General features: G+C 40.8%; 1 protein-coding gene across 5 annotated transcripts in view; it reads left to right on the top strand.

Annotated features, from left to right (window-relative positions):
* The window catches only part of tox2 (TOX high mobility group box family member 2), a 118,226-nt gene that overhangs the window by 56,585 nt on the left and 48,721 nt on the right, over positions 1-12,920 (top strand). For 4 of the 5 annotated variants that reach the window (XM_036531436.1, XM_036531433.1, XM_036531435.1 and 1 more), the window contains one exon: positions 4,288-4,347. The exons of the other annotated variant lie outside the window; for it this stretch is intronic. In XM_036531436.1, coding sequence (XP_036387329.1) covers positions 4,288-4,347 — 60 coding nt within the window. The remainder of the gene's footprint in view (positions 1-4,287; positions 4,348-12,920) is intronic. 5 annotated transcript variants of the gene reach the window in all.

Raw genomic sequence — 12,920 nt, 5'->3', positions numbered from 1 at the left:
ATGCAGCTGAGTGGCAGTTAGCAAAATGTGCGCGGCTGCATCGTGGCAGTCAAAGTTAGCAAGAAGCCACATTAAGACGAGCTGTCTTTGGCTGCTTTTCCACCGCTTTCGAACAACCTCCCGCGCAACCTTTTAAGGCTCGAGTGACAAAAACTGTGCCTGTTGAAACGAGCGACTTTCAAAGATGCTCCCGCTCAATCCTGCCTTCTCCTCCTGTCAAAGGGAAGCACTGCGTTTCTTTTAGCAGTGAAGACCAGAAAGCTAATCGCTGACCAGAGGTAAAAAAAAAAAAAAAGAAATGAAAAGAAAGAAAGTGAAGTGCAGGAGACAGTGAGTGAGCACCACAAAATACTGTTTGGCTGTGTGTGGATTTCTAGACCACTCTCTTCATAAAAAATAGCCCCTTTGTGAGTCTTCTTTGAGACTGCCCTTGGAAGCCAACCATTGTGCCCGACATGATATAATGCAAGACGTTTTAATAGATTTAATGGAATCGACAGACAAGGTTTTGTGGCCTTTATATCAAGAGAGCACTTTATGACAGGCTGACTATGAGGGGCATCGCTTAAATAAATGAAACACTTGATATATTCTGAAAGCAGAGGTCATAGTGAGTCCTATAAAAGGCAGCGTTGTTTGGAGAAGAAATGCCCTGTCAGTCAGAGAACAGCTAGTGTGCATTCTTTCCGCTCAATGTCTTTTGCAATCTCTTAACTCTGTGCTGGAACGGCATATTACTTTGCTTACCTTTTAAAATGCAGCTGCACACAGGTCACTACTCCCATGTTAAAAGTAAACAGTTTGATCAATTTTTTTTTTTCATGATTTTTGTTGCTAGGACAAACACAATAGGAATTACGGTACATTGCTGTGTGATGTTTCTGTTTCGTAATTCCTTACCCGTTCCAGCAGGAAAGGAACGCTCCTGTGTTTTGCATGTTTAATTGCACTCGCAGGCACGACGTTGTGCAAATTAGCCGATAACTTGCTCCAATTTCATGGAAATCCTGTTTATTCATACTGTACGCATCCATTTTCTGTAATCATCCGAATTTGAATATCAATTCCAAACAAAAAAAAAAAAAAAATACATTTGTATTGCTTGCAGTTTAGAAGTTCTCATTATTGTCTTTGTTTCAGAAAAGTGCCAGCAGAGATTTTATAACGTTATTCTTGGGTAGGTTATGTGATTGACAAGGATGCCTGGGTTTATTTGAATGTCGTATTACAACACAGACAGCCTCAATTAATATCATTATTAAAAAAAATGCACCAGTGGTTCTCATAGCAACATCATTACAGCCACTGGTAAAGCTTATTTCTGTCTATTCAGAAGAGTGATAATCTTGCAGAATTTGTGAAGATTTCTTTCCCTTGCGGTTGAATATATTTGCATGTTAAACACTAGAGTGCTTCAGCTGTTCTGATCCATTTCTCACATCTCCTGTCAATAGAGACAGTTATATTTCTCCTCACAGTAATAGAGGTTCATGGTATTAATTGTGCCTAATGAACATTACATTGTGCACAAGCATGGTGCTCTGGCACATTGGACAGTCCTGCTACGTTTTTGTATTCCTGTATATATAGGGGATCATAAAGACAGAGGCTTGTGTTTTTCACTGTCTGCAGGGAGGGGAGATCTGGTCCTTACAGTCTAGGTCTTAACACTACTTCACTGTATACATACCCAGTTGTGTTAATTCAGAGGCCATCAGCATTGGCATCCATCTTGGAACCGGAGCCTTTTCAGAATGCAAATTCAAATGCATGGAGTGCAAGGCTCATATTTTGCATCTGTCTATCTCTCGCTACAATCTCAATGAAAGCAAGCCCAGCCAGCATCAGTGGCTTGGGTTTTTACGCAAACAGGATCTATTTATAGAACTTGTTGTGTGTTTTTTAGCTCTGCAAACTGGAGTAGCTGGTGTCAGATGTGCGTCAGTTGTTTGAACAAACGTCTTGTTGCTAGTGTTTTTTTTTCCTCTTCTTTTTCTCTCTGTTGTTTTGTGTTGCATTGTGTTTTCCTCAGTCTCTGGGGGGGGGGGGGGGGGGGGGGGTCACTGTAATAATTTGACTATCGGTGTGATGAAGTCTATGCAATAATTCTGCATGAGGCCTTCTTCTGTTATATTTTCACATGCTCGTCTTCCTCACGGCTTGTGTGCTTCTGTTATTAGCTAATGTACACAGAACATGAATCGCAGTACGGGTTGTACCCCTCAGCGTGTTCTGATTGGAAAAACCGTTTGAAATTAAGTACGAAATTGCTGGCGTCTGAACATTTTCACAGCACTTTGCTTGATATCACACATGCCTACCAATTCTTTTTAGATCTCTGACAAGCTTCGCCTCTGATTTGGTGGGTGAAATCTGCAGCAGAACAGCCAATACACTTATTTTACAAACTTTCAAAAGGTTAATTCATGAATAAGAAAATAAACAGTCTGAACTCTCGTAATTATTGGATTAACATGCAGTTTTATTGTCGGCAACTTTATTCCTTTCAGTCGATTAACAATGTTCCGGAATCCTCGTAGCTGATGTACTTCAGAACACATATATGTTTCTTCAGCTGACAAAATAATCATACTCCTATTGCTTTTGATGCTTTGGTTTAACTATCAAATGATTCTGTAATGCAATTTATATGGATCTGTTGCTGAAAACTGACAGTGTATATTATGTACTTTATTGAGTTGTAGGTCTAATTAGCTCGGTAGGATGGCTCTGGCATTTGAGTCCAACGTTCACTTCTCTTGGTTAAATTATATTGGAAGCCTCTGGCAGAAAGAGCGCATTACAGGAAATAGGCTGTGGTTTATGACGGGGACAATTAAAGGCTGTGATCAGAGAGAAGAAAGCCCATCTGAATATATAGGAAGACTGTGTTTACATTAATAGTGATGCTTTTAAAAGCAATACAGATGAAAGTAATTGCTGTGCTATAGGTTCTGACAAACAGGACCTATGAAGCATGCACTGCTGCTGTAATTGTGGGTCCTCGTTTTTTTTTTCACAGTTATCTCATTTATCTCCAGACTGTTTTTTAAGATTCAAAGCCAGGTTTATTGTGTGACTTCACAAAATGGCTGAGGTAATGGATTTCATTTTCTTTGCCATGTGCAACAAATGATTTTGCGTAGACGCACTAATGGTTCCTTTGGAGAGAAAAAAAAAATTGCATTGCAGAGATGAAACAATAAAGTCTAAGAATGCATGAAAGGGAAAGATGGGGAAGAGATGAGAGAGATGTCAAATAAGCAGAAAAAATTAGACAGTGCTGGTAATAGCCTTGCTCTCTCTGTCACAGAAATGACAGCTGACAAGTTTAAGAGATGACAGAGCTGTGGCGCTGTACATTTCAGGGAGCTATGAGAGGGAAATGATTAGTTTGTATTCCTATAAGGTTTGAACCTAGGTGTAATGAAACTACTCATAAGACATGAAGGTTGGACTTTATCACCCGAGTTAGACAAACTTGTGTACGTGCTTTGCGAACGGATATTTTCTGTAAATGTCAAAAGCTTCTCATCTTGTCTGTCTGTGAATTAAGTGACTCCAAGATGGCACTTTTTATGAAGCACGACACAGTGCAGCAGCAGAGTAGGAGAAAAAAAAAACTTTAAAAAAGTCCCAGTGTTGGGGACCTGCTGCTGTTTTTTTTTTTTTCAGCTGTTTTTTGTGTGTTGCCTCAGTTGTCTCACATTCTCCCACAACATCAGCTTAGTGGCGAGCAAGTGGTTGGTAGGACCATGAAGCTTTCCAGGCTGTGGCACTGCCTTCTCTGTGTGGTTTCCAGTGAATGGTGGCAGTGTTAATTGTGCCTAGAGTGACAACACGCCACCGCCACCCACCCCCCCCTTCCTCCCTCGGGCACACTCACAGTCCCCACAGCTGAGGGTTGCCATGGCGTCGAGGTCCCTCGGAGTGAGGGCACGCTAAAGAGTGCCGTGCCCTCTTTGCCATCTCGAGGGTCACCGGCGGCCTTGCTGCTGGCGTGATTAACGCTGCCATTTAGCTGTCCTTATCGCCTCCTCTGGTGAGAGACATGGCACTGAGGCCCCCGCACGCACCCTCACGTCAAACAAACCGCTGTTCATTACCCGGCCTGACCGGCCTAATTATATCCCCTCTAATGAACTGTAATTAGTGACATCTAGAAGAGTAACTGAGGTTGAGAGGATGTGACAAAGTAATTGGATTCATGTTTAGGCCGTGGTCTTTTTTTTTTTCTCAAACTTCTTCATTCACTGAGTGTTATTTTCTTTTTACTTCTGTTTACAGTTTGATGGTGACAACATGTACATGAATGAAAATAACCAGGAGTTTCTCTCTCCAAATCAGGTGAGTGGGTCGGTTTTGCGGTGTTTTAACAACCTGATGTTGTTGATGTCCTAATATCGGCCGATGACTGAAAAACATGTTTTTCTTTAAAAAAAACAGCTCAGGTTCAAATGTACCCAAAAAGCTTAGTGAGTCACAGAGCACTATCTGAAAACAGCAATTCAGAGTGCTCGCATAGCCTAGCGGTCCTCATAAGAGTTCTGAGAATACAGCAGTTAGCGCTGTGAATGAAGCATTGCTTCACAGCTGGGAGCAAACACATGGTTCGGCATATGGCTGTGTCTGAGCTCCAGGATTCGTTGATATTCGCATTAGCCCTTCGGTATTAATGAAAAGAGGGAAGTCGTCCCTCTTTTTAACTGCAGTTTCAACACTACCGCTACATGGCGGGGATGCGTTTAAAAAAAAAAAAAAAAGTGTTAGTAACCTATAATCCCTAAAATATTTGGAGTTGCACAAGTAACTTTGGAGGCCTGCACTCAGAAAGGAGGGACGTTGTGAAAGTTGCATCATCAATGCATGCGTCACCATGTGAGGTACGATGACTGGGCAGTGCAGTACTTGACTCTAGCCTCTCCACCATCAGTTTTTTTTTCTTTTATGGAGAGGTGTTTGAATCTGTGTAGGTAATTATAGAATTACTAAAGCATGTAGGGACAATATTTCCATTAAAAATCCATAAAACCATTACCTAAGGAGAAACATTTTAGCTAACATTTGCTAGTAGCCAGAAAACAGCAGGCACAAGAGCTGCCACATCACATCTGAAATATCAAAAGGACGCTGAATAGTTGGTGTGGAGAAGCTAGCTAACACTTCTCACACAGCAATCGGAACAGAAAAGTTTCCAAAGAGACAATTATTTTAAAAACCAACAAACGGACAAGACAGAACCCAGCCTGCTCAAACAGTCAACAGAAACAAAATGAGCCTTTTTGCTCTCCAGCCGCACACCTGTATTTAATCAGCCTCTGATTAGGCAGGTGTGGCTCGTTAACCAATCAGCTGGTTCCCAGACACATTACAAGCATGCAGACAATTAACAGGTTTTGGATGCAATTGGTAAAATAAGATCTGTTATTCGTAGGCTTGAATTATATATATATACCAAAGGGCCCTTGGACATTTAGCATTAAACAACTGACACAAACTAACAATGAACCTGGTTTCTAGGGGAGGTGAAGGCTCTCTTTCACAGTTGGCTATTGAAATCTAAGGCTAAAAATCCTGCAATTGGTATGAAAAACAGTAAATTAGTACATTTTCAGCTGTCCTCCCCAAAAATTATAGATAGCTGCTGTCATGTCACATCACAATAACCGTCACTGAACTTTAGTTACAATTTCAGAGTTAGCAGTATAGAGCATATAATATGAAATATATAAAATATTGAGTAGGTATAACTAATCCACAATCGAACATGGCTAATTGCTCGCACCCTTCCCACTATTTTCCAGTTCAAAATGTTAACATATACCCATTTAACATATTTTGTCAATAAGACCATATTCTTTCAGTGTTCAAATTCTTTTTTTTCTTCCCAGTTCTTTGGATAATTGTCTGTTTACATATCGTATGACTTTCTAATAGTTAAAAAACAACTTAAAAATTGAAATATTAAAAATGCACCATACTGATGTATTATTTGTATGCACACACTCTTTACTCGGTACAGTATTGCTCATCTTTATGCAACTTCTTGAAAAATTAATTCTTTGATTAATACAGTCTGTAAAAGAAACAGGCATGTTTAATTTTGCTCTTGTGTAAATAAAGCACTAATCTGCAGGAGTTTTTGTCCCTCTGCTTTTTTCAGTAGTCTGTGCATTCCTGAAACAGCAGGCAGCAAACAGTCTGCTAAATAATGATGCAAACTGAGGATTTAACAAAGATCGTTTATAAACTAAATCTCCGACACTCCTTTCCCTTAATAATAAGTCGAATTAATGATTCATAGACAGTTTGCCTGGGATGCTATCCAAGCTGTTCGGAAAGAGAGAAGAGAGAAGAACGAGGAGAAGGCAATGAGGCGTCTCTCGGGCCTGGAACAACTTAAGCACATATAAATGTATTTACACTTAGTGCTGTGCTGATTTTATTACCGACACACTAATGTATTTTCAAGAGACAAGGCAATTATAGCATGATTCCTGCTTAATTATTCACAGATACTGTGCTTGTAATGTGAACTGTACATTACATCTGACATATATTGTACAAAAGATGTTTTCTTCCTTTTCTTTTTTTAAAGCTGTTTTCCCCTATGTCATGCATTCAGTCATCGTATTAGTAATTAACCAAGTTCCCGTCACATGGGATAAGCATTTGTTGTGCATTTTACAGATTTTTTTTTCTTTTTTGTGGTCAGCACAGTCACACAAATTGAAGCCAGTACTCACAGTGACACGAGATGGGAGGGTAAATCCAGAGTTCTTTTAGACTAACTACGGACTCCACCTTCCATCAGCACTGATACGTACAGTTCAATTTCCCACCATCTTGGGAAGTGTAGTCTTTTTAGAGGCGGTTAATGTAGTTCTTGGACGTCATGGCTGCCTACCTCGGAAGCCACACGGCATTGCCATTTATGTGATAGAATATTATAGATAGCAAGGAGAGCAACCTTATATTGCAGAGTCCATTTAATAAGAGTTTCCATACGTGCAACAATTTCTTTGGAACACTGCTCTCTAATGTGCACTTAAATCACACTTATGTGGCAGCAGCCTAGCCTATTGCTATGCATTTTGACAGCAGCCTTGTACAGTCAGTGATGAATATAACAGAAAATAATGGAATTTTAATCACCGCCAATATATAAATGTATTACTGCATTGCAGAAAGGTCTCTTTTACATAAGATCTGTTCACACACTAAGTACAGATAGATCTTATGTAAGGCTTTCCTGTCTACTCAAAGCTTGCTGTTGATCCAATAGAAAGTCAGGAATGTCAGGACAGTTTCTGGTTATCTTCGCAGTATGCTCCGAGGCCTTTTTGCCCTGGCTCTCTTTCACTTCCTCTGAGAATTTTTTCCACAACATTCACGTTATGCCAGTCACAATAGAGTTCAGAACTGTGCCACACCATGTCTTTTGTAGATCTACACAGAAGCGTAGGTCATAGGCCAGCAGTTAGAAAAACAGAGAGTATAATGACTTACAAGCTTTCAGTGTTGTGTCACTTATCTTACAGAAAATTTAACACAAACACACACTGGTGGAGACTGAAACAGAACAAAACAGGAGTGTTACAGTGCCAGCATGCTTAACACCCCCAATTCAGTTATGTTATGATGGAAACAATGTGCATTCGTGGTTAGGGAGCAAAGCTTGCAGCCGAAAGGTTATGGGTTCAAAACCTTGGTGAGAGACTGCTACTGCAACCCTTTAGGAATGCAGTTAACGCAAACTGCTTCTGTAAAAATATCCAACTGTGTAAATGGGAAAATATGAATTTTAAGTTCTAAGTAACATGAAACCTAGCACACGTGTTACGAATCTTGAAACTCACAAGAGAGTGTATTGTGAGTGAACGTGACACTGTTTGTGAAACCCAACACTTGAACGGGAATCGAAAAAAAAAATTAAAAAATAAGACTGAGTTCTACCCACAGCTAAGGTGCTTGAAAGAGCAGTCGCTGTCGCTTGCAGAACCTGGCTCACTACATGGCCTAAGGTGTTAAGCTGAGGTACGATTTCAGCACGCACTTGCTGAATTTCACTAAGCACTGCGGTAGACTCATAGCAAACTTGGAAAGACAGTTAAAAGAGCTAAATCAGGGCTTAAACCCTGAAGTGTGCACCAGGCATTAGTAACCCCGGGTAGAGGTGTCTGCCAAGCATATACGTAACAAACCTAATAATGATCGCAGACATACGGTGGAATTCCTCTGCTGTGTGTTTTTTTTTTTTTTTCTCACAACCATGCTGTAGTAATCCAGAAGAAAGACATAGTCTTACTGGCAGCACCAGATGTGCTGGTCCTAAATACAGAATTACACTTGTGGACAGAGTTATCCCCGAGGGGAAGAGAGAAAAAACTTTGCTGTTTACTTTTGGTCTCCTTCACTTGACAGCTGCCTTCGTCTCTCCTCTGCACCCCGGCCAAGTTCAGGCTCCATTGCCACAGCCACAGTACAGTTCAAACATTTTGATTTGGCTGCGAACGGTCCTGACGGCTATGCTCAGGGGAAGCACACAGACAGAACTTTGTGGGGGAGGAAAAATAGAAAGCTTCTGTTGGTCAGTTTGCAAAATTGTTCGATTTGGCCTTATCCTTTTTCAGGCTTCTGTTACCGTAACCCTGCTTACATACGGAGTGGAAGGCTGTGGTCTTAGTGTGTCGCACGTGGTCCTGCTTTTCCTGCTTTCTGCTATTGACTAATAAAATGAATTATTTAGTTACTTAGTGGTAATATGTGCAAGAGATTTACCATGTACAAAAAAGTTCAGGATTATGGCATTCCAGCAAAGTGGATACATACCGATGGCTTATACGACCCACTGTAAGCATATAACTTTATTTCTACTTTTTTCAATGAAAAAATAAATTCAATATTTTGTAGAATAGGACTGCTTGCAGTTGAATGGTTTCTGTAGCGTTAGCATTTTCTGTGACAGCATCTGATTGTTACATAGTATTCTTTTGTGATAGCCATGGTTTTATGTCAAAGGTGCTGTGAATTATAGACAGTCTTGTTCAATCAATGTAATGGAGGCCCGGTATTCCCCAGTGTCTTGCTGTGAATTCACTCAGACTCCCCTGACATTGACCTCAGTGCTGTCTGTCGGGTCTGTCGGGGTGGAGAGGTCAGCCTTGAGCTTGACCCGGACGGGCCCCGTGACCTGTGAGGGTCGCTGGAGGTCACTATGGCAACAGAAACCCCTGAGGATTGCCACCGCGGGTCTTGCCTGGTGCATCATGTTGACCAACACCGGTGAACTCGAAAACCTACCATTTAAAGGCTTAGCCTCAGGCATACGTGGAGCACGCGACGAGCTGTGTCCTCTTAACCCTGCGTAACTGTTCTGACCTGCAAGCAAAGCATTCTGGGAATCCTCAGTGCCCTGATTTACACAGCAGTGCTGACGAGAAACATGTATCCAGTCTCTGTTTATCCAAAAGTGTCATCACAGATCTAACACTTATTTTCCACACATATTAATGATTAAAGCAGTAGGACTTTTTTTTTTCTAATTTGTTGATTTATACATTTTTACGTGATTGATAATTCAGCGGTGTCATTTGGAAAATATACAGTGCCATACGAGTAAGTGAAATAATTCCCTAATGGAGTAACTCTTTGGATTTTCAGCAGAGGCAGGATCAGAGATTATAGTTTTGCAATTACAGTAACAAGTTTTATTGATTGTTGCTGTTGCAGCCTTCTCTCTGCTAAGTGAACCCTGATTAAATATGCAGGGGATGGTGCTGTGTGGCCAGCCTGCTGATGGACATATCTGAGTTCTTACTTCATTACATTACATTATATTATTGGCAACTAGCAGAGAGACTTACATAGGTTAAAGTTTTTTTTTTTTTTTTTTAGATGTTACCCATTTATACAACTTGATATTTATTGAGGCAGTTCTAGATTAAGTACCTTACCCAAGGTACAACAGCAGTGCCCCAGCGAGGAATTGAACCGGCAACCTTTTGGTTATGAGTCCTGCCCCTTACCACTGTGCTACACTGCTGCCCCTGCAGTGGGACCCTACTACAGTATGAAGGCAAAGCCTGTCTTATTGGCAGGGGCTGTTTCAGAGCTCCATAATAAAAATGAAACACCTTCTCAGTTTCTGAACACTTTGGTGAAGGTGCCATGTTCAATTGAATACTTGCTGGCATGCAAGCTGGCCTCTGACATGCAGGCTAGCCTCCGACAGTCTCTGTCTGCTTTTTAACGCATAACTTACAAGTCTGAAATCTGGCATCCCGTTTAACATGTTGTAATTTTAAGAAGTTTGTTTTTGAGGAAAATAAAAGGGATTTTAGAGAGACAATGTAATTTCTGTTATTCCTGTCTATACTGTTGTTAAGTGTGTCATGTCTTGAATCCTATCAAAGAGTTTGACTTTAGACTTTTAATGATGCATATCCTCTGGCTAATAAAAAATTCTAATAAAGTATCTTTGGGTCCCCATCTATACTCGTTTCCTGAAACATTACAGGAATAGTAAAGTGTGGGACAAAAAAAAAAAACCTTGAAAGAAAAGAAAAAAGAAAACCTGTGACTGAACATTGGTTCTCACTAAGGTAAGGAAGATTTTTGGATGCAGGAAAAGTCATGCTAAAAGGTAAAAGCCTTTCCCAATGTACCTATTTTAATTAAGGGCCCAGCAGACCTTGTTTCCTGACTCTGCTGATAATTGATTCCTGTCAGAGAGCGGAATATTTTCCACAGTGGCTTGCCTTAGTATCGCACATTTTGAAAATGAAACATGATAGAAGCACACAGTACTTAGTACTTTAATATCCATTAAAGAGCGTTCTGTTTAAAACACTGAACAGTTAGTCTCTCTCGCCGTGTTTAAGGTTTTTCTTTTTTCCTAAATGAAAGGAGCGTTCCACGCTCACCTAGTGTTCTCTGTTCTTCAGAAGGCCAAGAAACAGGCTCCTTGTGGCTGATTCTGTGCTAAGTCTAGTGTGACTGACAGGAAATGCTTTGATTGGGGCTGAAATCATTGGATCATTCCGCTGATTAAAGACTCGAAGCAGCAGTTTATAAACTGCCGTCGTTTGGGGTCTCTTGTTTTTTTTTTTTTCTTACTCCTTTTTTTTTTTCCCGCTGTTTTAAATTACAAACCAAAGTCATAGACATGATTTACAACTTCCTCTTGCTGTTTAGGCTGTGCCTTCACTGAAAGAATGGCAGACAGATTCCATGCTATTTCTCTCCCTCCGTCTCTCCCTCTCTCTCTTTCTCTCTCCCCCTCCCTCTCTCTCCCCCTCTCTTTTGTTAAACGAAAACAAAGAGTGGACTGCCAAAATATTTCCATAGCTAATCGCTGACAAAGCAGAGGTAGTGCAGAGGGCCATGCGTGTTTGTGGCAATAACAAAACTCGCTCACAATGAGACGGGCTCTGTTATTGTTCAACTGTTTTTTTTATTTATGAAGCCTGCTTTTTTCAGCACTTCGACGACACAAGTTTGCACAAAAAAATGAGTGAGGCTGAGTATTTTCACAAGGAGCTTAGCTGTCAACCACGTCGTTCGTTTCTGTGCCTCTTATTCTACTAATAACGAAAGGGGAGTGTTCACTGGAGACTTCATGTGTTTTTGGTGCATTCTGAAATATTTTAAGCCTGAACATAGTCAATACATTTATATATGCCAAGATACAATGCATGCATTTATCAAATTGCCATTGTAAACACACATTACAATGTATGCATCCATCTCATTTTTGAAGGGACTCACACAACAACAGTCGGTTTGGAAAAGCACAGTATGTCATGGCATTGGACGGTGGTCAGAGTAACACATTATTGTCAGAATAGACAGTCACATGTAAACAGTGAAATCGGGGGTCCAGATCCCAGATGGTCTATGCCTGTTCACACCATCTGTGTTAAGCTCCAACAAACAGGCGCATTGAGTGCGCAGTAAGAATGGGGACACTCACAGGAACGCGCTGATACCAAACAGTACATGTCGGCGATTGTCCCTCTCAGTCCAGCACTGAAAGTGTAGTTATTTACTAGTGACAGGAGGATCCAAAGAATTGCAGCATAATGTCTGTTTGTGCAAATCTGCCTGCGTTTCCACTGTCAACGTTTTCATTGTCATTTTAACAATTGCTAAAATTGGTAAAGATCATCTGTAGCCTTCGTTTTTCTGCGAGACAAGTGCCTTTTCCAAGAACACCTGCCTCTGAAAAAAATCTGAAACTCAGTTCTCTGTAACCCCAACTGTGAAGAAACTGTAAAGAGTGCAGAAAATCAGGAAGTATGAAACAGTGATAAAAAGTCATACAGGATGGCTATCGCAATCTTGGTTCATCAGCTTGCTGTTATACTGCCTGCAAAGTAGAAAGTAATGTATCTGTGAGAGCTGTAAAAAACTCCAGCTGAGCTGACAGCACACCAATGCATTAAGTTCTAAGATTCCTCCCTGGGAGGAAATAAGTGCCGTCTCTATATAAAAGCATCTGACAAGATTGAGCAAATAACATGACTGTGGCCTGTTTGAAGAATTCTATAGTGTAGTCATATATAGGTCACCTAATGGCAGGCAATAAGTCCAATTATAATCCTTCTCTGAAATGCGGAAAGGGTCCCATCAGTAATTGCGTAGTATGTGTCATTTTGTATAAATGAGTATTTCTAACACAAGTTCCCCTGCTCACGATCCGTCCTGTCCCAGACAGCGTGATGCAGGATGTCCTAAAACTGGCTTTGCAGATTTAGCGGCAGAGAGGCTCCATACAAATAGATAAGGAACAGAATTATTTGAGCATTAACTTAGCTAACAGACACACACACACACACACACACACACACACACACACACACGCACACACACACACAAACACACACACACACACACACACACACACACACACACACACA

Source organism: Megalops cyprinoides, chromosome 6, assembly GCF_013368585.1.
Source record: "Megalops cyprinoides isolate fMegCyp1 chromosome 6, fMegCyp1.pri, whole genome shotgun sequence".
Taxonomy (NCBI): domain Eukaryota; kingdom Metazoa; phylum Chordata; class Actinopteri; order Elopiformes; family Megalopidae; genus Megalops; species Megalops cyprinoides.
The sequence above is the reverse complement of the archived record's forward strand: the minus strand, read 5'-3'. Positions and strand labels throughout refer to the sequence as shown.